General features: G+C 37.3%; 1 protein-coding gene across 3 annotated transcripts in view; it reads left to right on the forward strand.

Annotated features, from left to right (window-relative positions):
• The window catches only part of MS4A4A (membrane spanning 4-domains A4A), a 65515-nt gene extending 48955 nt beyond the window's left edge, over positions 1 to 16560 (forward strand). For 2 of the 3 annotated variants that reach the window (XM_030918460.1, XM_010384985.2), the window contains exons 3-7: positions 4957 to 5085; positions 8720 to 8776; positions 10598 to 10756; positions 14196 to 14297; positions 16208 to 16560. In XM_030918460.1, the coding sequence (XP_030774320.1) occupies positions 4957 to 5085; positions 8720 to 8776; positions 10598 to 10756; positions 14196 to 14297; positions 16208 to 16279 (519 nt within the window). In that variant the 3' untranslated portion in view covers positions 16280 to 16560. The remainder of the gene's footprint in view (positions 1 to 4956; positions 5086 to 8719; positions 8777 to 10597; positions 10757 to 14195; positions 14298 to 16207) is intronic. The other variant, XM_030918459.1, reaches the window with a different exon arrangement.
• Positions 16561 to 23051: the final 6491 nt, after the last annotated feature.

The following is a 23051-nucleotide window of genomic DNA, read 5'->3' on the forward strand; positions in this document are numbered from 1 at the left end:
CGCTCTTCATCTGAAAAACTATATAGTATTCTATCACGATGTGCTTCCAGTTGAGTTATATTTGAAATATATTGACTTCAGATCTATTCTAGGGTTGTGGGTCATCCATGATAATTGTATTTAAACTCAGCATGGAAGAGCAGTAAAATAAAAGGCCACCTATGCACTACTAGCTGACGTCCCCTTTATAGGCCCTCCTGAATAGCTGACAGATGCATATTGCTACTATTTCTTTCTGGCACCTTTTCTTAGCCCCCTGCTCAGAGGATGAAAAATCTATTCTCTGAGCATTTTTATCTGGAGTCTCAGATGAGCATGCCTAAAAGAAATGAAGGATTAAAAGAATGACAGAATAGTGCAGGTGAAAGGACATTAAATATAGGTTTATCACTAGCCCAAGTTTCTTTTTTTTTTTTTTTTTTTTTTTTTTTTTTTTTTTGAGACGGAGTCTCGCTCTGCCGCCCGGGCTGGAGTGCAATGGCCGGATCTCAGCTCACTGCAAGCCCCGCCTCCTGGGTTTACGCCATTCTCCTGCCTCAGCCTCCCAAGTAGCTGGGACTACAGGTGCCCGCCACGTCGCCCGGCTACTTTTTTGTATTTTTTAGTGGAGACGGGGTTTCACCGTGTTAGGCCAGGATGGTCTCGATCTCCTGACCTCGTGATCCGCCCGTCTCGGCCTCCCAAAGTGCTGGGATTACAGGCTTGAGCCACCGCGCCCGGCCTAGCCCAAGTTTCAAATGGGAAAATGTCACTGTGGATATTTTGGATCCTTTTTTCACATTATTCATTTTTTGGAGGGTGGGGGAAATATAGCTATTTCTCATAAACGATGTTATTTATGTTGGCACTTACTAGGTTTATTTATTTATTTTTACTTTTTGAGATGGAGTCTCGCTCTGTCACCCAGGCTGGAGTGCAGTGGCACAATCTCGGCTCACTGCAACCTCCGTCTTCTGGGTTCAAGCAAGTCTCCTGCCTCAGCCTCCTGAGTAGTTAGGGATTACAGGCATGAGCCACCACGCGCAGCTAATTTTTGTATTTTTAATAGAGATGGAGTTTCACTATGTTGGTCAGGCTGGTCTCGAACTCCTGACCTCATGATCTGCCCACCTCAGCCTCCCAAAGTGGGTTTATTTTTTAATGTATGAATAATTATTTTAAAATATACTGTATGTTTTAGAGACGTTTTAGGCTTAAAGAAAAATTGAGAGCAAAGTACAGGTATATCCCATATGCCCCTTGCTCCCACACATGCATAGCTTTTTAATTATCAGCCTCCCACCAGAGTGTAACCTTTGTACCAACTGATGAACTACATTGACACATCATTACTAAAAGTACACAAATCACAATGGGATTCATTCTCTGTGTTGGGTGTTCTATGAGTTTTAACAAAGGTATAGCGACAGGAATCTACCTTTATAGTATCATATAGTATCCCACTAATCCCTGGCAACCACTAATCTTTTATTGTCTTCATAGTTTGCCTTTTCCAGAAAGTCAAACAGTTGGAATTGTACAAGAGGTGTTTTTTTTTAGGTTGCATTCCTTCACCTAAAATCATGCATTTAAATTTCCTCCACGTTTTCTTGTGACTTGATAGTTCATTTACTTTTAGTAGTAATATTTCATCGTCTAGAGGTACCACAGTTTATTTATGCATTCACCTCAAAGAACATCTTGATGGCTTCCAAACTTTGGCTATTAGGAGTAACGTTGCTATAAATATCTGTGTGGCAGGTTATGTGTGGATATAAGTTTTCAACTCACTTGGGTAAGTATGATTACTATATTGTAGGTAATAGTATGTTTAGTTTTGTAAGAAACCGCCATACTGTCTTCCATGTGACTTTGCCATTTTGAATATTTCAATCAACACTCAATGAGTTCCTGCTGTTCTACATAATCTCCAGCAGTTGGTAGTGTCAGTGTTCTGAATTTTTACCATTCTAACAGGTGCTAGTGGACTCTCATTATCATTTTAATTTGCATTTCTCTTGTGACATAAGATGTGGACCATCTTTTCACACGTCTCTTTACCATCTCTGTATCTTCTTTCATAAGGTGTCTTGTTAAATTCTTTGGCACATTTTTAAACGAGGACATTCATGTTCTTATTGTTAAGTTCTAAGTTTGTTGTATATTTTGGATAACGATCCTTTGTCAGATATGACTCTTGCAAATATCTTCTCCCAGTCTGATTTGTCTTTTCATCTCTTGACAATGTCTTCTGCAGAGCAGAATTTTTTAATTTTAAGAAAATTAAGATGATTTATTCTGTATTTCATGGTTTGTGCCTTTGGTATTGTATTGACAAATTCATCACCAAACCCAAGGTCATCTAGATTTCGGCCTATGTTCTGTTAGGAGTTTTATAGTTTTTAGTTTAATATTTATGTCTGTGATTCATTTTGAGTTAATTTTTATGAAAGATAAAAGGTATGTGTCTAAGTTTTATTTTTACTTATGGATATCAAGTTTTAAGTACTATTTTTTTTTAAAGACTATCTTTTTCTTTCATTGTATTACTTTGGCTCATTACCAAAGATCACTTGACTATATTTGTGTGGCTATCTCTAGGCTTTCTACTCTATTACATTGATCTATTTGTCATTTCTTTGCCAATACCACACAGCCCTGATTTATAGTATGTCCTAAAATTGGGTAGTATTAGTCTTAAAACTCCTTCTTCTTCTTCTTCTTCAAGATCATGTTTGCTATTCTAAGCTTTTTTGCCATTCCTTATAAATTTTAGAGTCAGTTTATCAATATATACAAAATAACTTGCTAGGGTTTTAATGGAGATTGCATTAAATCTACTGATCAAGTTGGGAAGAACTAACATTTTGACAATGTGGAGTCTTCCTATCCGTAGACATGGAATATCTCTCCATTTACTTAGCTAATTATTTTATCAAAGCTTGTAGTTTCTTATAGATTTTGTATATATTTTGTTAGATTTACACCTAACAAATACCAAATACCAATACCTAAATATTTAATTTTTAGAAGTGCTAATTTAAATGGCATTATGTTTTTAATTTCAAATTTCACTTATTCATTATAAGTACATAAGAAAGTAATTGTCTCTTATGTATTAATCTTGTATACTATAAGCCTAATATAATCATTTGTTAGTTCCAGGAATTTTTGGTTGCTTCTTTCAGATTTTCTACACAGACATCATGTCTTTTGGGAACAAGGCAGTTTTATTTTTCCCTGACCAATCTATATACCTTTATTTCCTTTTTGTGTCTTACTGTCTCTGTTATGACTTCCAGTACAATGTTAAAAGGAGTAGTGACAGGGCTCATCCCTGCCTTGTTCCTGACTTTAGTGAGTAAACTTTGAGTTTCTCCATTAAGTATGAAGTTCGCTGTAGGTTTTTATAAATATTCTTTATCAACCTGAAGAAGTTCTCCTCTATTGATAGGTTTTTCAAGTGTTTTTATAATAAACAGGCATTGGATTTTGTTCAATATTTTTTCTGCATCTGTTAATACAATCATGTGATTTCTCTTCTTTAGCCTGTTGATTGATGAATACATTAATCGGTTTTTCAACGTATAGTCAGACTTGCATACCTGGGATAAATCCCAAGTGGTGATGCTACACAATTTTTTTAATGCATTGCTAGATTTAGTTTGCAAATATTTTGTTGAGGATTTTTGCATATTTGTTCATCAAAGATGTTGGTTTGTAGTTTTCTTTTCTTGTAATGTCTTTGCGTGGTTTTTTGGCAGATGGTAGTGCTAGCTTCATAGAATTAGCTAAGGAGTATTTCCTCTGTTTCTATTTTCTGTAAATAATTGGTATAATTTATTTCTTAAGTGTCTGGTAGAATTCACCACTGAGCCCTTCTAGGTCTGATGCTTTCTGTTTTGGAAATTTATTAATTATTGATTCAATTTATTTAATAATTATAGACATATTCTGAGCGTCTCCTTCTTCTTGTGTGAGTTTTGACAAATTGTCTTTAAGGAGTTATCCATTTTATCAAGGCTATCAAACTGTGGGTGTAGAATTGTTCATAATATTCTTTTATTATCCTTTTAATTTCGATGGGAACTGGAGTGATGTTCCTTCTTTCATTTATGTGATTTTTGTCCTCTCTCTTTCTTAGCCTGGCTAGAGATGTTTTTATTTTATTTATACATACATATATTTTTAAAAACTGCTTTGGATTTTATCGATTTTGTCTATTCACGTCCTGTTTTCAATTTTATGATTTCTGTTCTAATTTCTATTATAGTTTTTCTTCTGCTTATTTGGAGTTTAATTTGCTCTTCTTTTTCTAGTTTCTTAAGGTAGACTCTCAGGAGATTGATTTTAGATCATGATTTTTTAATATATTTATTCAATGTTATAAATCTTCCTCTAAGCATTGCTTTCACTACATCCCATACATTTTGATAAGTTGTTGAAATATTTTTGATCCTTTGGAATGCCATGGGATAATGGTACTCTTACTCTGCTATGTTTAGATCCCTGGGTACTCATACTCATGTCCTCATACTCCAGACTTCAAGAAAATATTATATTTGCTCTTCTTTTTTTCTTCCCCTGTATATACTCTCCTTTCTTCAGGTTACTTCTCCTTGCTACAATAATTGCTTTCTAATTCCTAGGCCACTTCTCTGAGCTCATGATAAAAAGAGAGAAATAGTTGTGGTAGAAGTAACATCGTAAGTATCAGAAAAGCAACTCTGGGCTGGTTCTGGCATACTCCTCTTAACCTTGAAATTATTGGCAATGATAGACATCCCGAGTGGTAATATTGGTAAGAAAATATTCATGGTTATTTACGTGAAAAAAGAGTGATAAGAGAATACTAAGAAGGTCATATGACTATATCAAATGAAGGAGACTAAGGATAGCTTAGTAATTGGAAAGGGGGTGGCAGAAGCACTATTTTTGTGGTGGATAATCAGTTTTTACTTTCTTCATCATTTCTAGGTTGTGCAGATTCTGATTGCCCTGATGAGCCTTAGCATGGGAATAACAACGATGTGTATTGCATTTAGTGCTTATGGACGTTACCCTGTTTCTGTGTATATCGGGTACACAATTTGGGGGTCAGTGATGGTGAGTAGAGTATCTTTTGATATAATTGAAGATAACATAAAGCAGTTGTCAATACCCTGATCTTTGGAATCCTATTCTAACTGTATCTTGTAATTCTGTAAATCTGAGAGTGGTATCTATCTAACATTTCTTACTCAATTTTCTCATATTTAAAGTACTACTGATAGTATTATATTAAATCTAGGTAGATTAAATATTTATATATATATCCGTTAGATATACTACAGCAGCACATTGCCAAAGACCCAAACCAGAATGGCTTAAACATTGAAACCACTGATTAGTTCACAACAAGATTAGTGGCTTGTCGTTTCTAGGATTGCTTCATTCAGTGATGCAAGGATTTCATCAAGGATTGCTAGCCGACCATATCAGAGGGGAGATGGTTGACACATCCAACTTTCGGTAAATATTTTATATACATATTCCCAAATCAGCTGTCAGTAAAGACAACGAACTTGCCATTATTGGCTTGGACTAATCAAGATTTACCTCTCTAGCTGGGAGGACTCTACCCTACATTTAGCTCATGAGAAACTGAACAAAATAATGGTTTAGTTAGCAAGGAGGAAGAGGAGATGTGGCTGGTACACAAGCAGTTTCTAATATCTAGTCTACTGACTATTGAAACTCAGAAAATTGTTACCTTAGAAAATGAAAATGTTATTTGATATATTTTGTTTCATAAATTCATAAAAATATAATTAACATTAAGTTACTTATAACTATTATTAAATTTAAAAACCTTCTCCCAAGAGAAAACACAAGATAGTTTTAATGCAAATTGAGAGTAAAATTGAGAGTAAAATACCAAGTTTTATCCATTGATGAGAGAAAAATAAAATTTATAAGTTGGGTTTATGTTAGAATCAGGGACTATTCTAGCATTGCAGAGTTTCCATTTATTTCTAAAACTGAGAATGAGATAGTTTACAGTTATATAGTAGAGCTTGCTTTTTGCTCCCCTTCACCTGTTTACAGCAGAAGTGCAAGATTGGAAGAACAGTAAAGCTGTGCTTTACTTTTGGAAAGTTGCAAAATACTTCATATATCCAAAAATACTAATGCCAATAACAGCTCTTTTTTTTTTTTTTTTTTTGAGACGGAGTCTCGCTCTGTCGCCCAGGCTGGAGTGCAGTGGCCGGATCTCAGCTCACTGCAAGCTCCGCCTCCCGGGTTCACGCCATTCTCCTGCCTCAGCCTCCGAGTAGCTGGGACTACAGGCGCCCGCCACCTCGCCCGGCTAGTTTTTTGTATTTTTTAGTAGAGACGGGGTTTCACCGTGTTAGCCAGGATGGTCTCGATCTCCTGACCTCGTGATCCACCCGTCTCGGCCTCCCAAAGTGCTGGGATTACAGGCTTGAGCCACCGCGCCCGGCTACAGCTCGTATTAAACTCTTACTATCATGTGGATACTCTACTTAAAGCGCTTTATATGTGCAGTTTCATTTCAAACAATCACCACAAACTTCTGATTTTTCATTATCATCATTTTATGGATGAAGAGAGGTTAAGTAACTAACCCAAGATCACAACTGTTTGGTACAGGAATGAAGATTCAAATAGGGTCAGTGTATTTTCAGAATTGCATACATCTAACCACTTAGTTTTCTGCTTTTATTTCCATTTCCTTTTCAAGATCACATTAAAAACCAGCTTATGTGGTGCAAGCTTTCCACATATGTTCAGTAGATTACCAGGAACTGCAGGAGCCATTTGTCCACTGAGACATCACTCAGACTCTTGTAGGTGTTCCATTAGATGAGGCCTTTACTTAATTGGTGAAATCTTTTCGGTGGCTACCTTCCACTATTCTTTCAACCTTTTTTTTCCATACCTCATCTGTAAAGTGCCTCCTTCTAATCTTCTATACAGTGTAAGTACCAATACCAAGAACCATTCACAAGTTCCTCTTATTTTTGGCCTCTTCAGCTCTGTTCCTGTATGTTTCACATTCCTCGTTTTTTCCTCTGAGATAGTGTGTACATATTTTTTCCTGTGGTAAATGAAGTCCTCTTATTCAATCCTATCTTCAAATACACAGACATACATACACACTCCTAATGTGTATATATAATTTCTGTAAGGAATGTTTTTCCAAGGTGCCTTATTGAATTTTTAAAGTAGTTTATGGTAATTTTTAGTTCATATTCTTGAATGTTTGCGATACATATTGTTCGTATGTTAGTACTTAAATAAGAAAAGTTTTAACCATTTGCTCCAACTATTTTTCTTATATAATTATTTTGGTAAATATACCCAGAATAGTATTACATAATAGTCAGCATCTTTATCTCAATTTTGACTTTAATGAAATGGTCCTACTTTTTTTATCATTAAACGTAATTAAAGACTCTTAGACCAAGACAGATTTCTATCATGTTACAGAAATTATAATTCTTCATATTTTACCAGTAATGTTGAATTGTATTAAATGTCCTGTCCTATCAACACTGTAAATGTGAATAGCAATTAGCATGCAATTTTTTCTTAAATTCATTAATTGTATAAATTAGAATATTTCAATGTTAAAAAATGTTTGTAGAGCTGAAGGAACATCCCAAACGTTCATGATGTACTTTACATCATATGATGGGTGATTCCCTCTAGCGTTTTCATTCCAGTGGCGACTTAGAGAACATGAATCATCTGTATGGCTGGGTATTTGGAAGTTAGTTAAATAAAGTTATTGAACTTTTTAGTAGTTCAGTTTTTTTTTTATATTATAATATGATTTTTGAATCATCTGAAATCAAATTTGAAAGGCAAATAAAAAATTCCAATAGTTGAATACTATAAGGCAGAGAGTCTAACCAACTTGACTAGCTATTTTAGCTAAATAAAAAATAATTGCCTTATTGATGAAATCAAATGAACTAGTATATTCTAGTCAACATCTAATTGGGAATTTACATTTTTTGCTATTATTTTACTTATAACTTTAAAAATACTCTAAACGAGGCCAGGCGCGGTGGCTCAAGCCTGTAATCCCAGCACTTTGGGAGGCCGAGATGGGCGGATCACGAGGTCAGGAGATCGAGACCATCCTGGCTAACACGGTGAAACCCCATCTCTACTAAAAATACAAAAAAAAAACTAGCCGGGCGAGGTGGCGGGCGCCTGTAGTCCCAGCTACTCCGGAGGCTGAGGCAGGAGAATGGCGTGAACCCGGGAGGCGGAGCTTGCAGTGAGCTGAGATCTGGCCACTGCACTCCAGTCCGGGCGACAGAGCGAGACTCCGCCTCAAAAAAAAAAAAAAAAAAAAAAAAAAACTCTAAACGAGAATAATTTTAGTGTGTTTTTTGTTTAAATATCATCATCAATTTTGGTACCGTGTAAGAATTACTTTGTATCATAAGTTTGGAAACTTTATCTCCTAGTGCCCTCAAACAGGTTTGATATCATTTCAGTTAGACGTTATTTGAAAACCTTGATAAATTCTCCCATGGTTTTATCTGGTATAATTTCTCTGTTCTTTCTGGGAAAAGGGAAAATAATGTGCAAACCATTGTGGTTTTGTCTAAGATAATTGATCTGATTAACATACCTACCTAATTTAGAATTAAGTTTAGTAAGTTATGACTCCCAATACTGGTTTAAAGTTTTTTACCTTCATTTTTTCTCTCATTTTTAGTTTATTATTTCAGGATCCCTGTCAATTGCAGCAGGAATTAGAACTACAAAAGGCCTGGTGAGTAATATTTTCTTTTTTTTGGTATCAAAAAAAGGAAAGATTAACAAAAAATGTATTCTGCCAGGGTGTAAAATAGGTTTTGTTTCCTTGTTTGTAAAAAATCAGAGCAATTGTGCGTTTTACCTACTAAAATCTGTCTTTCAAAAATTTCAGTCAGGCTAATTACTGACATAGGACTGGATATTTTGGCAAGGTAGGGAATCTTACCCTTGCGAAGGGAATCTTTTTGAAGATATAGAGAATTATTGAGAAGAAATATTAAGCGGGACCACTCCAGCAAAACCCTGCAGCATGAGTCAGCCCATGACAGTGACACCAAGCATCAGTGTGGCATAATATTTACTGACCCATTGATTACAATGTAGATTCCAACTGTATTCAAAAAGGATTTTGAGTTTTCAATAAAAGAAATTCATAATAAGGTTATTACATAAGAAGCAAATTTAAAATGTAACTCTCATGCCAAGATACCTTTCATAAAGCCAATACAATGCAAAAGTCCATATCTTAATAAATGTTTTTTCTTGTTAAAGTCCATATTCGAGTTTTCTTTGTTCAAAAGATAAATATCAAATTCTGGAACATGACCAATATGTGTTTTTCAAATCTGGCCTAACCCAACTCCCTAGTGTCCCCTCCAGCTGCAGCCACATTACACATACTCCTCACACTTTGCTGTGCAAGTTGAGTTATTTTTTCTTTTTCTTTTCTTTTTTTGGTTTCTTTTTTTTTTGGTTTTTGGTTTTTTGAGACAGAGTTTTGCTCTTATTACCCAGGATGGAGTGCAATGGCGCCACCTCAGCTCACTGCAACCTCTGCCTCCCAGGTTCAAGTGATTCTCCTGCCTCAGCCTCCCGAGTAGCTGGGATTACAGGCATGCACCACCACGCCTGGCTAATTTTTGTATTTTCAGTAGAGACAGGGTTTCTCCATGTTGGTCAGACTGGTCTCAAACTCCTGACCTCAGGTTATCCACCCCCACTGGGCCTCCCAAAATCTGGGATTACAAGCATGAGCCACTGCGCCCAGTCAGCAATTTTAGTTCTTATTAAAAGCCTCCTTACCTTTATCCATGAGAAGAGAATGTACAGAAAAGAACATACTGCTGAGAGAGAGAATATACAAAAGGTATAGAGGCATGACAGACAAACAGCATTTAGAAAAATGATAAGAAGCCGGGCACGGTGGCTCACGCCGGTCATCCCAGCACTTTGGGAGGCCAAGGCAGGTGGATCACGAGGTCGGGAGATCGAGACCATCCTGGCTGACACGGTGAAACCCCGTTTCTACTAAAAATGCAAAAAATTAGCCGGGCGTAGTGGCGGGCGCCTGTAGTCCCAGCTACTCGGGAGGCTGAGGCAGGAGAATGGCGTGAACCCAGGAGGTGGAGCTTGCAGTGAGCCGAGATTGCACCACTGCACTCCAGCCTGGGTGACAGAGCAGAAAAGAAAAAAAAAAAAAAAAAAAAGAAAGAAAGAAAAATTTTAAGAAATCAGGCTTCAGAAGCAAGGAATGGCAGGGAAGGACACAGGGCTGTCCAGCTAAAGTGTGAAGGACATTGAAAACCCTGCTAAAGAGATTTGGAGATTATCTTATGTGCCCACAAGAATCATCTGAAGAATTTAAGCTGGGGGATAATGAGATCATGTTTGTGTTTTGGCAAGAGATTAGAGTTGAAACCACAAGACAAGTTAGAAGACTATTGAAATAATCAAGATAAAGATAGATGGCAGTAAGAAAGAAACGGTGGGTGTAAAGTGATTCATGGAGATATATTTGAGGATGTTGTTGGATTAATTGATTTTCATTCCTTTCTAGGTCCGAGGTAGCCTGGGAGTGAATATCACCAGCTCTGTACTGGCTGTATCAGGGATCTTAATCAACATAATTAGCTTGGTGATTTATTCATTTTATCACCATTACTGTAACTACGATGGCAACTCAAATAACTGTCACGGGACTGTGTCCATCTTAATGGTTGGTGCTACCTCTTTTCAGGGCATATTATCATAGAAGCAAGTTTGGGGAGTGCTGGCTCTGGCAACAACAATAATTAATAATCCCTAATTGCTGAATGACTGGGAAGTTGGAGTGATTAAGAAATAAAATAATCTTTCCTTTAGGATTTAGGTACGTGTCTCATCTCTGTCTCTACTCTACATGTGATGAGGCAAAATGGGAAGAAAGCGTAATAGTTACAGAACACCTACTCATTAATAGTTACTGTGCTGGGTATCTTGTATAAATTTTTCTGTTCAATTTCAAAACAGTGATGCAGTATGTACTGTTATCTCCTCTAAAACTGGGGCCCAGATGTCAGTTCCTGTTCTCTAATAATGAAGTAAAATTGTCTTGAACAGTATTTTCCAAGTGTCAAGTAACTCAGTATCCTTTCCAACATCTTTGGATGTTCTTGCAAGGTTAACCACTTTTTTCCTCAACATCTAGCTCCTGATAAATTCTTAATCTTCATTCTGAATTTTACTACTTTTTTGTACAATTTTTTCTTATCTTAATGCTATGCTAACTGCTTTATTCTGAAAATGCCACCTACACCATATTTTGTAGGTAGTAAAACTTCTTGACATTTTGGGCTATTGGGTAATTGTGGGGAGGAAGAGTTCTTGCAGCACATCACAGCAGACTAAAATGCACAATTAAATCTTTATTATTAAAAAGCTTGGCCGGGCGCAGGGGCTCATGCCTGTAATCCCAACACATTGGGAAGCTGAGGTGGGCAGATCACCTGAGGTTGGGAGTTCAAGACCTGCCTGGCTAACACGATGAAGCCTCGTCTCTACTAAAAATACAAAAACTAGCCAGGCAAGGTGGCATGTCCTGTGATCCCAGCTACTCAGGGGGCTGAGGCAGGAGAATTGCTTGAACCTGGGAGGCGTAGGTTGCAGTGAGCCGAGATGGACCCATTGCACTCCAGCCTGGGCAACAGAGCAAGACTCCATCTCACAAAAAAGAGAAAGCCTATTGGTCATTTTTCAACACCCGCAAATTTTTTGTTACTTTCCCTCTATATGAACTTTCAGCCTTTTGCCTTGCTGCTTAGTTCTCTTCCTTACTGTGTCCTTCCCTTATGTAAAAGTGGAAACCCAACATTCTTCCTAACTTACTAGGCAGAATCAATCGCATTCTGTTGACTTCATTCCTAGCGAATTCTACATAGTTTTGTGGGCTATATAATCACACCAAAATAACCCCTTGAGGTGTCTTTGCTAAACTTTGCTAAACTAATTTACTACCTTATTTACTACTAATTTACTTCCCTTGAGATTTCTAACGCTTTTTGTAGTAAGCAATTTTACTTCTTGCCACTCCCTCAAAATAAGAAAACGCTTCTATAGAGAATTTGACAAATTCTTTCAAGGTCATTCAGTTAGAAATTGGCAAAAAGAAGTTTAGATTCTACAACTTCTTGCCTCTAATTCCCCTATTATTTGCTATTGCTATCCTGAAGAAGGACCTTACTTTTAGTTTATGAAGGTCTCTTCATTGGTAGATTTTAAGGACACAATGACAGAGACAAAATCTGGAATTGGCCAACTCGATAGGGCTGATTTCTTGGGCATGGGACCCGTGCAGTTACTCAGGACTTCATGGTTCAGAGAGCCCTATGCTTGATCTAACGCTCTGCTGTTGCTATCTTGATATTGCCTTTAAAATTTTAAACAAGAGACTCTAAATTATGTAGCTGGTTCTGCGTTCATCTCAATTACGTTTCCCAGAGTCCATGATGGATTCCTGTTAATTGTGTGAACATTATTATGACTGTTTTTATAGCAGAGGACCTCCATAAGGGCTTCCTGGGATTTGAAGCAACCGGTCTATTCTTGCCTGGGCACCTGCACAATCAGTCCACAGGTCTATATACATGCTACTTTTTTTGGAGGCCCAGCCCTGTACCTGTTTTTGTAAATAAAGTTTCATAAATAAAGTTTAATTGAAATATAATGAAGCCCATTTGTTTACATGTTGTGTAGTGCTGCTTTTGTGTTATAATAGCAGGTTTGAATATGTGTGACAGAGACCTTATGGTCTGCAAAACCTACAATGTACATTATCTGGCCTTTATAGAAAGCTTGCCATCTTCTAGTCTACCCTTCTAGATGGTGAAATCCTTGAAGACAGGGGAACTGTCTGTTTAGTTTGCTGCTCTCTTCTGTGCCTACAACAATGTTGGAAACACAGAGGCCACTACAGCTGTTGAAGGCACAAGAAAATAAAAAAGCAATGAGTGCAAATATTCTCAAGGTCTCCTTAAGTCTGCATCACTCATCCTGAGCTCTTGGTCTATTGGCTTTTCCACAACAGAGGGACTATCCCTAACCATGGAGAGAAAAAGAGAGAATATTTAAACCAGATAATCCCTGCATCAATCCAGGGTAAAATGAATAGAAATGAGTGCACTGCCCAGTGTTCTCCAAATTTTGACCATGTTTCTTGGCTGAAGACTAGACCTAAAGTCAGTGCTCTGAAGAGATGGATTAAAGACTGACCTACTTGATATTCATTGTTGTATTAGCTTCTTACTGTTACTGTAACAAATTACTACAAATTTAGTGTCTTAAGACAACACAGTTTGGTTATCTTATATTTCTGGAGGTCAGAAGTTCAAAATGGGTCTTACTAGGCTAAAATCGAAGTGTTGGCAAGGCCGTACTCCTTTCTGAAGGCTTAGGTGACAATAAGTTTTACTGCTGTTTCTGGCTTCTGTAGGCTGCCTATGTTGCTTGGTTTGTCATCCTGTCCTCTACCTTCAAATCAAGCAATGCAGCATCTTCAAATGTCTCTTGAACTCTATTCTGCCTCTTGCTTCCACTTATAAGGATTCTGTCATTATGCTGAACCCACCTGAATGATCCAGGAAAATTATCTTATATCAACTAATAAGCAACCTTAATTTCATCTGCAAATTTAATGCTTTTTGCTGTGCAAAAAGAACAATGGTCCCCCAGGGAGGTCTGCGTTCTAATCCCCAGAAACTGAGGATTAGGGGGACAAGGATGCAGACCTCCCTGGGGGACCATTACTCTGCTTACAATCACTAAGATATGGAATCATAATATTTTGTCAATGATATGAGTTTCTAGTACTCAATAGGATAAGATGACAATTATCTTTATACTACCTTCCTAACTTTTTAAAGCACTTTCATCTTCCATGCCCACAATAGCACTGGGAGGTACTGAACTAGGGAATAAATGTCTGTGATTATTTTATCAGTGAAAAAAGTGAGAAGTTACTTCAGCAGATCAAGAATTGGTCAAGGGAATGGCTGCCACTGGGAGGCAGGTTTCCTGACTCCCAGCCAGTGCTTTTTCTCTGATGACATTGTGGTTACTGGTACATGTTTCCACTTGTCATCTCCATTTCTCACATTCTTTTGTTATGAGTTTTCTCCTAGGGTATGGATGGCATGGTGCTCGTCCTAAGTGTGCTGGAATTCTGCATTGCTGTGTCCCTCTCTGCCTTTGGATGTAAAGCAGTCTGTTGTACCCCTGGTGGGGTGAGTATTGGCCTTCATTTGAAGATGTCTGTATCAGTTTTCTATTGCTGTGTAATCACTTACACAAACTTAGAGTCTTAACACAGAATGCATTCATTATCTCTCAGTTTCCATGGTTCAAGAGTCTGAGCCCAGCTGAAGTAGGTCCTAGACTCAGGATCTTACAGGGCTGTCATCAGGAAGTTGGCTGGGGCTGTGGCCTTGCCTGAAGCTTCTGATTCTCTTCCACGCTAATGTGGTGAAATTCATTTCCTCTCAGTTGGAGAACTCAGGACAATGTATTTTATCTTTGAAACCAGCAGGTTGCTAATGCTTTAATCCTCTCATAAAGGGTTCACACGAACGGGTAAGGTCCATTCAGAATAATGCCTTTTTTGATAAATTGAAAGTTAAGTAGTTAGTACCTACACACAGAACTTGTATCTCATCCTATACACAGGTTCCATCCACACTCGAGAGAAGGGAATCACAAGGGGTTAGTGAGTGCCACCTTAGAACTCTGCCTAACACAATAGCTACATAAAAGCTCTTTTCCCCTTTCTTTCTACCTCAAAGTGCATAACCTCTGAATCCAGATATGAGGATATTTCACAATGAAGAAGTCCCCCAAAAATATTTTATTTTATTCCATTATCCTATTACAACAACTTTTCCTGGAATATTTCCATGAAATATCATGATCTCAGACTTCTCTATCAGTCTGTGCCCACCTATCCACTCTCTTACCCCAAGACCTGCAGCTGATGCTGCTCCTGGCAGTTAAACCCAAAGAATGTCACACGGAGAGAGGAAAGTAGGGAATGGAAGGAAAGAAGAGACCAAGAAAGAAGCTCTAGGAAGAATGGGGAGGGATATCCTCCAAGGGTTGAGGGTTCCAGAATGAGGAAATGGATAGTAAAATCCCAACAGCTACTCATTAGCTTCATTACCCAAAGGCCCACAGGCAGACAAAACCGACAACCTAATAATAAAATAATCATAAATAATCATAGTTTGATGAGATGGTTCTTCTGGTGCCCTTCTCCATCATCTTGTACCTCTTTGTCTTCTTTTGAGATTCCCAGGCAACACCACGTCTCACTCCTCTACAGCCCTTCCTCACTGAAGAGAGATTGACTATAGCACATTAGCTCTAATAGTGGGTTTTGCATTGTAAAACCTGAGAAGGGAGAGATCCTTAGCAATTACCAATGATTTTATAATTTCATTGACTAAAGGTTTTTATTTTTACTGAGTGAAACATTTGGACATGGAGGCAAACTCTTTAGTAACTTTCATGTCAGAGTATTTAAGCCTGTGCTCCCTTAGGCTCTTAGCATAGGAGCTGGGGAAGGTTGTTTCCTAATCTCCTGGTGTGAATTCAGAAAAGCAGTGGTTTTGGGGCCTATGATAGCTAGGTCTCTATCTCTTCCTGGTTCTTCCACCAACCCTATGTCACAATGAGTTTGTGGAAGAACAACCAGAACTTTTCTGAGTTTCGCGATGATCCCTGCTATTCTGGGCCAGTGTGGTTTTTGCAATGCGTTATTTATAACCAGCAAATCATGATTTGGGTATGTTGATGCCATCAGCACGAACAACCTGGTTTGGAAGAAGAGCCCCATATTTTTCATGACACCTTGGTTTACCCATCGTATCGTGCACTGTCATTCACATGTAAGACTGATTTACTTGCAAGACCAGGGCAGTGGTCATCACAGCTCGGGTCAAGAGCTACCACTGAATGTTGTGTCCTACATCAGGCCTGATCTAAAGAATGACTGAGAAGTCCCACATGCTTGATCTTGAGAATGAATCAGAGAAGAAAAGAGTAAACTCTGATGATGATGACAACGACTTCATGTGGGCAGGAAAGGGGCACTCTGAGGTTATTTGGGTGACTCACCTATGGCATTCTGATTGTTTCACAGGTTGTGTTAATTCTGCCATCAAATTCTCACATAGCAGAAGCAGCATCTCCCTCACCACTTAATGAGGTTTGAGGCCACCAAAAGATCAACAGACAAATGCTCCAGAAATCTATGCTGACTGTAACACAAGAACCTCACATAAAAAATTACCAGAATCCAACTTCGATACTGAGAGACATATTGATATCATTATTATATGTAATCCAATTATGAACTGTGTGTATATATAGAGAGAGATAATAAATTCAAAATTATGTTCTCATTTTTTCCCTGGAACTCAATAACTCATTTCACTGGCTCTTTGTCGAGAGTACTAGATGTTAAATTAATAAATAATGCATTTAATGAGGCAACAGTACTTGAAAGATTTTCATTCATCATAAGAACTTCATAGGCATTAAACTGGCAAATAAGATCTGGAAGCAGAACAGCAAAAAAGGTATTGCTAAAATGAGGCCTCCATACAAAACACATACTTCTGCTCCCTGTATAATATTCCTCCCATTTATTTAACTTTATTTTTCCTCCCACCTATGGTGACCAAAGGGCCTTTTCCTTCGGAAGTGGAGAAACATGGCCATCTCCACCTCCCTTTTTCCTCTCCTTCTTTTCTTCCCCCATAGAAAGTACTTTGAAATAGCACAGTCCATCCTTGCACGTGCACAAGCTATCATTTGAGTAAAGTATACATGGAGTAAAAATCACATTAAGCATCAGATTCAACTTATATTTTCTATTTCTTCTTCTTCCTTTCCCTTCTCCCACCTTCTACTGGGCAGAATTATATCTTAATCAAATTTGTATCCTATGCCATATATGGAAATGTGCAACATATGATATTTGTTTTCTTTTTTTTTTTTTTTTTTTTTTTGAGACGAAGTCTCGCTCTGTCGCCCAAGCTGGAGTGCAGTGGCCGGATCTCAGCTCACTGCAATCTCCGCCTCCCGGGTTCACGCCATTCTCCTGCCTCAGCCTCCCGAGTAGCTGGGACTACAGGTGCCCGCCACCTCGCCTGGCTAGTTTTTTGTACTTTTTAGTAGAGACGGGGTTTCACCAGTGTTAGCCAGGATGGTCTCGATCTCCTGACCTTGTGATCCGCCCGCCTCGGCCTCCCAAAGTGCTGGGATTACAGGCTTGAGCCACCGCGCCCGGCCAACATATGATATTTGTTAAATACATTTGTTTTTATTGCAGAGCAAAAATAAATAAAATGAGAAGCAACACTTTCATGTGCTACCTACTTCCTTTTCAGATGCAAAATAGTGGAAAGAGACTAAGTGTTGATGTCAAAAATACAGTGTGGTGGTAAATAATGTGGGCTTTCTAATCAGACAACCCAGGGTTTTTATCTTGCTACCCCATCTTTGTTGTTTACTACCTATGTAGCTATGAACATGCTACAAAATTTCTCTGCGCTTCATATTTCTTTTCAGGAAAGTAGTAATAATATTGTCTGTCCTACTAGACCTATGATACTTGGTATCATATGATATGATACTTGGTATAACAAAGGTAGAAAAACTAGGACTCTGTTTGGCACATATGGAGCCTCAAAGTTATGTATGTATATCTTTGCATATAATTTCTTTATATTAATTATATATATAATTACTTCAACATATAATGCATAGATATGTCTTTTATATATCAAGTTATTATATTCAGCTTTCTTGCTATAAAATTATGTTTTATTTTAATGTCACAATCTCATAATTGTATTTATGACATCATATTTTTAATTGCTTGGGAAAGTTTTTCTTATTCCAGCTTTAAAATATATTATTTTGTATTTTCTTCCCTTGCTTAATAATTTTGTCTCTGGCATTTATTTTTATGAATATTGTTTAATATTGTATATTGAATATATTTTTCATATTATTGGCAATTAAGACTATAGTACTTAATGTAGAGCCCATCATCACCTCACTGACATTAACTGTTAATGTTTTACCATGTCATAAAGAGATATTGGTCTATTTATGTACCTAATTCCAATCTTTTAATTATTGTGTATGTGCTGATATCTTGTTTTATTCCTCCAATATTGTTTTAATATTTGACAGATTTTGGTACTCAGCATTTATTCCCCATTTGTTCTGACAATGATAGTCTGATTTCCTCCAAAAAATCACCATTATCTAACTCTTAATTTACGTACAAGGGTGGAGCTCACTCGACTCCCAGCTTCAGGAGTTGACCTGTGTCCTACATCAGGGAAATGGCAGAATTACATCAACTCAGCTAGAGTGAAGTTCTGTGGTAGCCTTGTGACCTAGGAAAAACCAGTTGTGTGAATGACTGACACATTTCCAATCAAAATTAATCTCATCATTTTCACTTCAGTGACCAAGAAATGGTCTCCCCATCTTTCCTCTTTCCTGTTGGGTTTGGAGCTGTGAGGAGGTAAGTTTGCTGCCATCAGCAGCCATATGAACCCCATGACAGACAGATGCCCACAGGCAAAAGCAGAACTGAGAAGTGCCAAGTGAAAGATCAGACCCTAATGTAATTCTTTTGAGTCTCCAAGTCAAGTTTTACCTGGAGTTGACCCGATCCCTGGGGTTTTAAATATATAAAGACAAGGAAAGAGATTGATTCAGATAGTGCAATAACTGGGCAAAATCCTTCAATGACTTCCTCTCTAATTCAGAATAAAAGCCAAAGCTCATGTAAATCCTACAAGTCCTTACATCACCGGATTCTTTGTTGTTTCTTGGATTTTTAAAATATCCTGACTTTAATCCTGATATATTGCTTTGAGATTGTTGAAAATGGTCAGAGAGTGCCTTCTCTTGGTGATAATTAGTGCATACATAATTTTCTTAAGTTTAACACTTATATAAGCAACCTAACATCAGTGCATTTCTAGTTGTAAAAAGTTCATGCAAATATTTTGTGCTATTAGTGTAAGATATTATGATTCCAACTTTTAGACAAGACCACCTGCACTTGTTTCACATCATGTGATTTGAAATTTATTCTTCATTTGGTTATTCTTGGTTTTATCTATATGTGACTAGAAAGCAGTAGGAAATGTCCATGAGACTTTGCCTCCTTTTGCTACATTTACAATAAAAATAATTTTGTTGTTGTTGTTGTTGTTGTTGTTGTTTGAGAGAGAGGGTCTGGCTGTGTTGCACGGGCTAGAGTGCACTGCAACCTCCACCTCCTGGACTCAAGCCATCCTCCCACCTCAGCCTCCTAAGTAACTGGGACTACAGGTGTGTACCACCACACCCAGCTAATTTTTCTATTTTTTGTAGAGACGGTGTTTCACCATGTTGCCCGATTTGATTCGCTGTCTGCTTAATGATTGCAAGTGGCTGCTCTGCTAGGTTGAAGTTGGGCCAAGAATTACCCTTGTAGTGGTTGGTATGGTTGGGATGGTATGGTTAAAGCTGAACTCATTATTGAGGGAAGCATCTTGGGACTGTGCTTTGCCTTGTAAATAATAGGGAAAAAAAAAAAAAGAGTTATAAGGTCTTGAATATATAAGGTAATACTATTGATAACTTCTAACTATAAGTAGTCAAAGCTCTTCAGGTAGATGCAAGATATTTGTGACTAAAAATGATTTTTTAAAAAACATCTTAATCCAGTATTTTGGATTTTTGGGGGTTTTTTGTCTTAGACTCACTGAGGCAAAATGAAGGCTGAATTCACGCTAAGTTAAATTTGTGTTATCATATATTTCTGTCCCCTTTCTCCTCTAAAATCTAATTTCTCTTCTCTACCAGTCCTAAATATCAAAGATTATAAGAAAAGTAAGGATAATTAAAGATTAAATAATATTGAGACTTGTGTATTTTTTCAGGCAATGATAAAGAAATGGGCAATCAATAATGAGCAATTGGCTAGTGTACTATGATCAGCATTGCTGCAAAAACTGCTATCTATTGAGAAAACATGCATCCAACTATTAAAAGTAATTTATGTTTATAAAATCAAAGTAAGCTCACTCATAAATGTAAGAGAAGTCTCGAAGGGCTCATTGTTTTAACAGTGATAATAGGTATTTTTACATTTGAGGTTGTAAAATGATAATACTGAATACTGTATGCAAAGTCAGGGGCAAATCAACATTTCTAACAGTGATGTGTCACCCTTACATTACTCAGTAAATTGGATTATAGAGCATGGAACAGTTTGGGGAAGAATCATCTCGGGTGTTCCCAATGAGCATTAGAAATCTGTACTTCATCTTAAATTAACTATTTTTAAAATTTGCCATTTTCCACAACTCTATTTTTCCTGATTCTGAGTCCTAATCCCATAAACTTGTAATACTCTATGGAAAGGATTTCAAGAAAGATATACTTTTATCTTTAATAAAACCATGAATTACACCAGAAGGAAGGAAATAAAGAGTTGAAGGTCACTGCTGTGGCTGCTGAAGTAATCGATGCATTTTATCTTAATACTTGACTAGAAATTTCCTGTATCTTCATTTCGTATCTTATTATGAATCTTCATCATTAAAATGTATGATAGCTTTATGGTAGGTCTTGAAATCAGGTAGCATATGTCTCATATTATTTTTCTTCATTAACAAAATTGATTTGGTCATTCTAAGTCTTTAATTATTTCATGTAAATTTTGGAATTACTTCATCAACTTTGTGCAATCCAAAAAGACCTTCTTGGATTTTGATAAGGAAGGTATTAAGTCTATAGGTCTATAAGGGAAAATTGCCAACTTAACAATATTGAGTTTTCTAATCCATTAACAGAATATACCTATTTATTTATTTATTTATTTATTTTTGAGAGGGAGTCTCGCTCTGTCAACCAGGCTGTAGCACAATGATGCAATCTCGACTCACTACAACCTCTGCCTCCTGGGTTCAAGTGATTCTCTCACCTCAGCCTCCAAGTACCTGGGATTACAGGCATGTGCCACCAAGCTAGGCTAATTTTTTGCATTCTTTTAGTAGAGACGGGATTTCACCATGTTAGTCAGGCTAGTCTTGAACTCCTGACCTCAAGTGATCCACCTGCTTCGGCCTCCCAAAGTGCTGGGTTTATAGGCATGAGCCACCACCCCCAGCCTGTTTATTTAGGTCTTCATTAATATGTCTCAGCAAAGTTTTGTCATTTTCTGTTAACCTGAAGAACTTCCTTTGACATTCATTCTATTGATTTTTTTCTGGTGCTGAATTTTCTCAGATTTTTTGTTTGTTGTCTGAATACATCTTTATTTTACCTCCAGTTTTAATATTTTCACAGGATGTTGATCCTATGTTACAGCTTTTGCCTTCAAGTACTTTAATGATGTCTTTTAATTGTCTTTTGGCTTACATAATGGCTTATGGGCAGTCTGCAATTATTCTCATCTTTATGCTAATGTGTCTCTTCTTACCCTCTGCTTTTAACATTTTATTATTCACTTTTAGCAATCTAAGTTATGCTTTGGTGTGGTTTTATTTGTGCTCATTCAGCTTGTGATTGATTAGTTAAGCTGTTTGCATCTGTGGGTTTATACTTTTTATCAAATTTGGAAATTCCAATGATTTATTCAAATATGTTTTCAATTCATTCTCTCTTCCTCTTGTTGGATTCAGATTACATGTTAGACCACTTCATATTGTCCCACTGATATTTTATGAATCTTTCTAGACATTTTTTCCTAATATTTCTAGACATTTTTTCCTAATATAGAGATTCTATATCCATCTTCCAGTTTACTAACCTTTTCTTCTGGAAGATTTAATGTGCTGTTAATCATAGGCAGTGATTTATTCACTTCATGTATTGTGGTGTTTATCTCTAGAAGTTCTATTTGGTGCTCTTTTGTATTTTTCATTTTTATACTCTTTGCATCCATGTATTTCTAAGAATTCTTATGCGTGATTATAATATATATTCTAAAGCACTTCTCTTTTGTTGTAATCTGTAATTTACAGGTCTGTTTTTATTAATTTTTCTCCTGGCTATTTGTTATTGTGACTTTTCTGCTTCTTGGCATGTGTAGTAATTTTGGATTACATGCTGGATATTATGATTTTTATTTGATTGAGTGCTCAAATTTTTCTTTTTTCACAATGTATTACTTTATTTCTTGCAGGAGCTTAAACTTGAAGACCAATTTGATTCTTCTGAGACTTTTGAAAAGGCATAATACGGAGGGTGTATTAGTCCCTTCTCATATTGCTATAAAGAACTACCTGACACTGGGTAGTTTATAAAGAAAAGAGGTTTAATTGATTCACAGTTCCCTAGGCTCTACAGGAGGCATGGCTGGGGAGGCCTCAGAAAGTTACAATCATGGTGGAATGAAGGGGAAGCCAGCATGTCTTATGTAGTAGAAGCAGAAGGAAGCGAGAGGGAAGGGGGAAGGGCTACACACTTTTAAACCACCAGATCTTGTGAGAACTCACTAGAACAGCAAAGGGAAAGTCCACATGAGCCTCTGTGACCAACTCAGTTTTCTAACTGAACAGAGTGGAAGATTAAGTCTGGTTCTATCACAATTGGAAGAGCTGAGTTTCAACTTTAAAAAGAAGATCACAGGCTGGGCGTGGTGGCTCATGCCTGTAATCCCAGCACTTTGGGAGGTCCAAGGGAGCAGATCACTTGAGGTCAGGAGTTCAAGACCAGCCTGGCCAACATGGTGAAACTTCGTCTCAACTAAAAATAAAAAACTTAGTTGAGCGTGGTGGTACGCACCTGTAATCCCAGCTACTTGGGGGGCTTGGCAGGAGAATTGCTTGAACCCAGGAGGCAGAGGTTGCAGTGAGCCAAGATTATGCCACTGCATTCCAGCCTGAGCCACAGAGTGAGACTCTATCTCAAAAAAATGCTCATGAACACAGATGTTAGCATTTTTATTTCATTTGTTTATATTT

Source organism: Rhinopithecus roxellana, chromosome 15 (genome assembly GCF_007565055.1).
Source record: "Rhinopithecus roxellana isolate Shanxi Qingling chromosome 15, ASM756505v1, whole genome shotgun sequence".
NCBI classification, from domain to species: Eukaryota; Metazoa; Chordata; class Mammalia; order Primates; family Cercopithecidae; genus Rhinopithecus; species Rhinopithecus roxellana.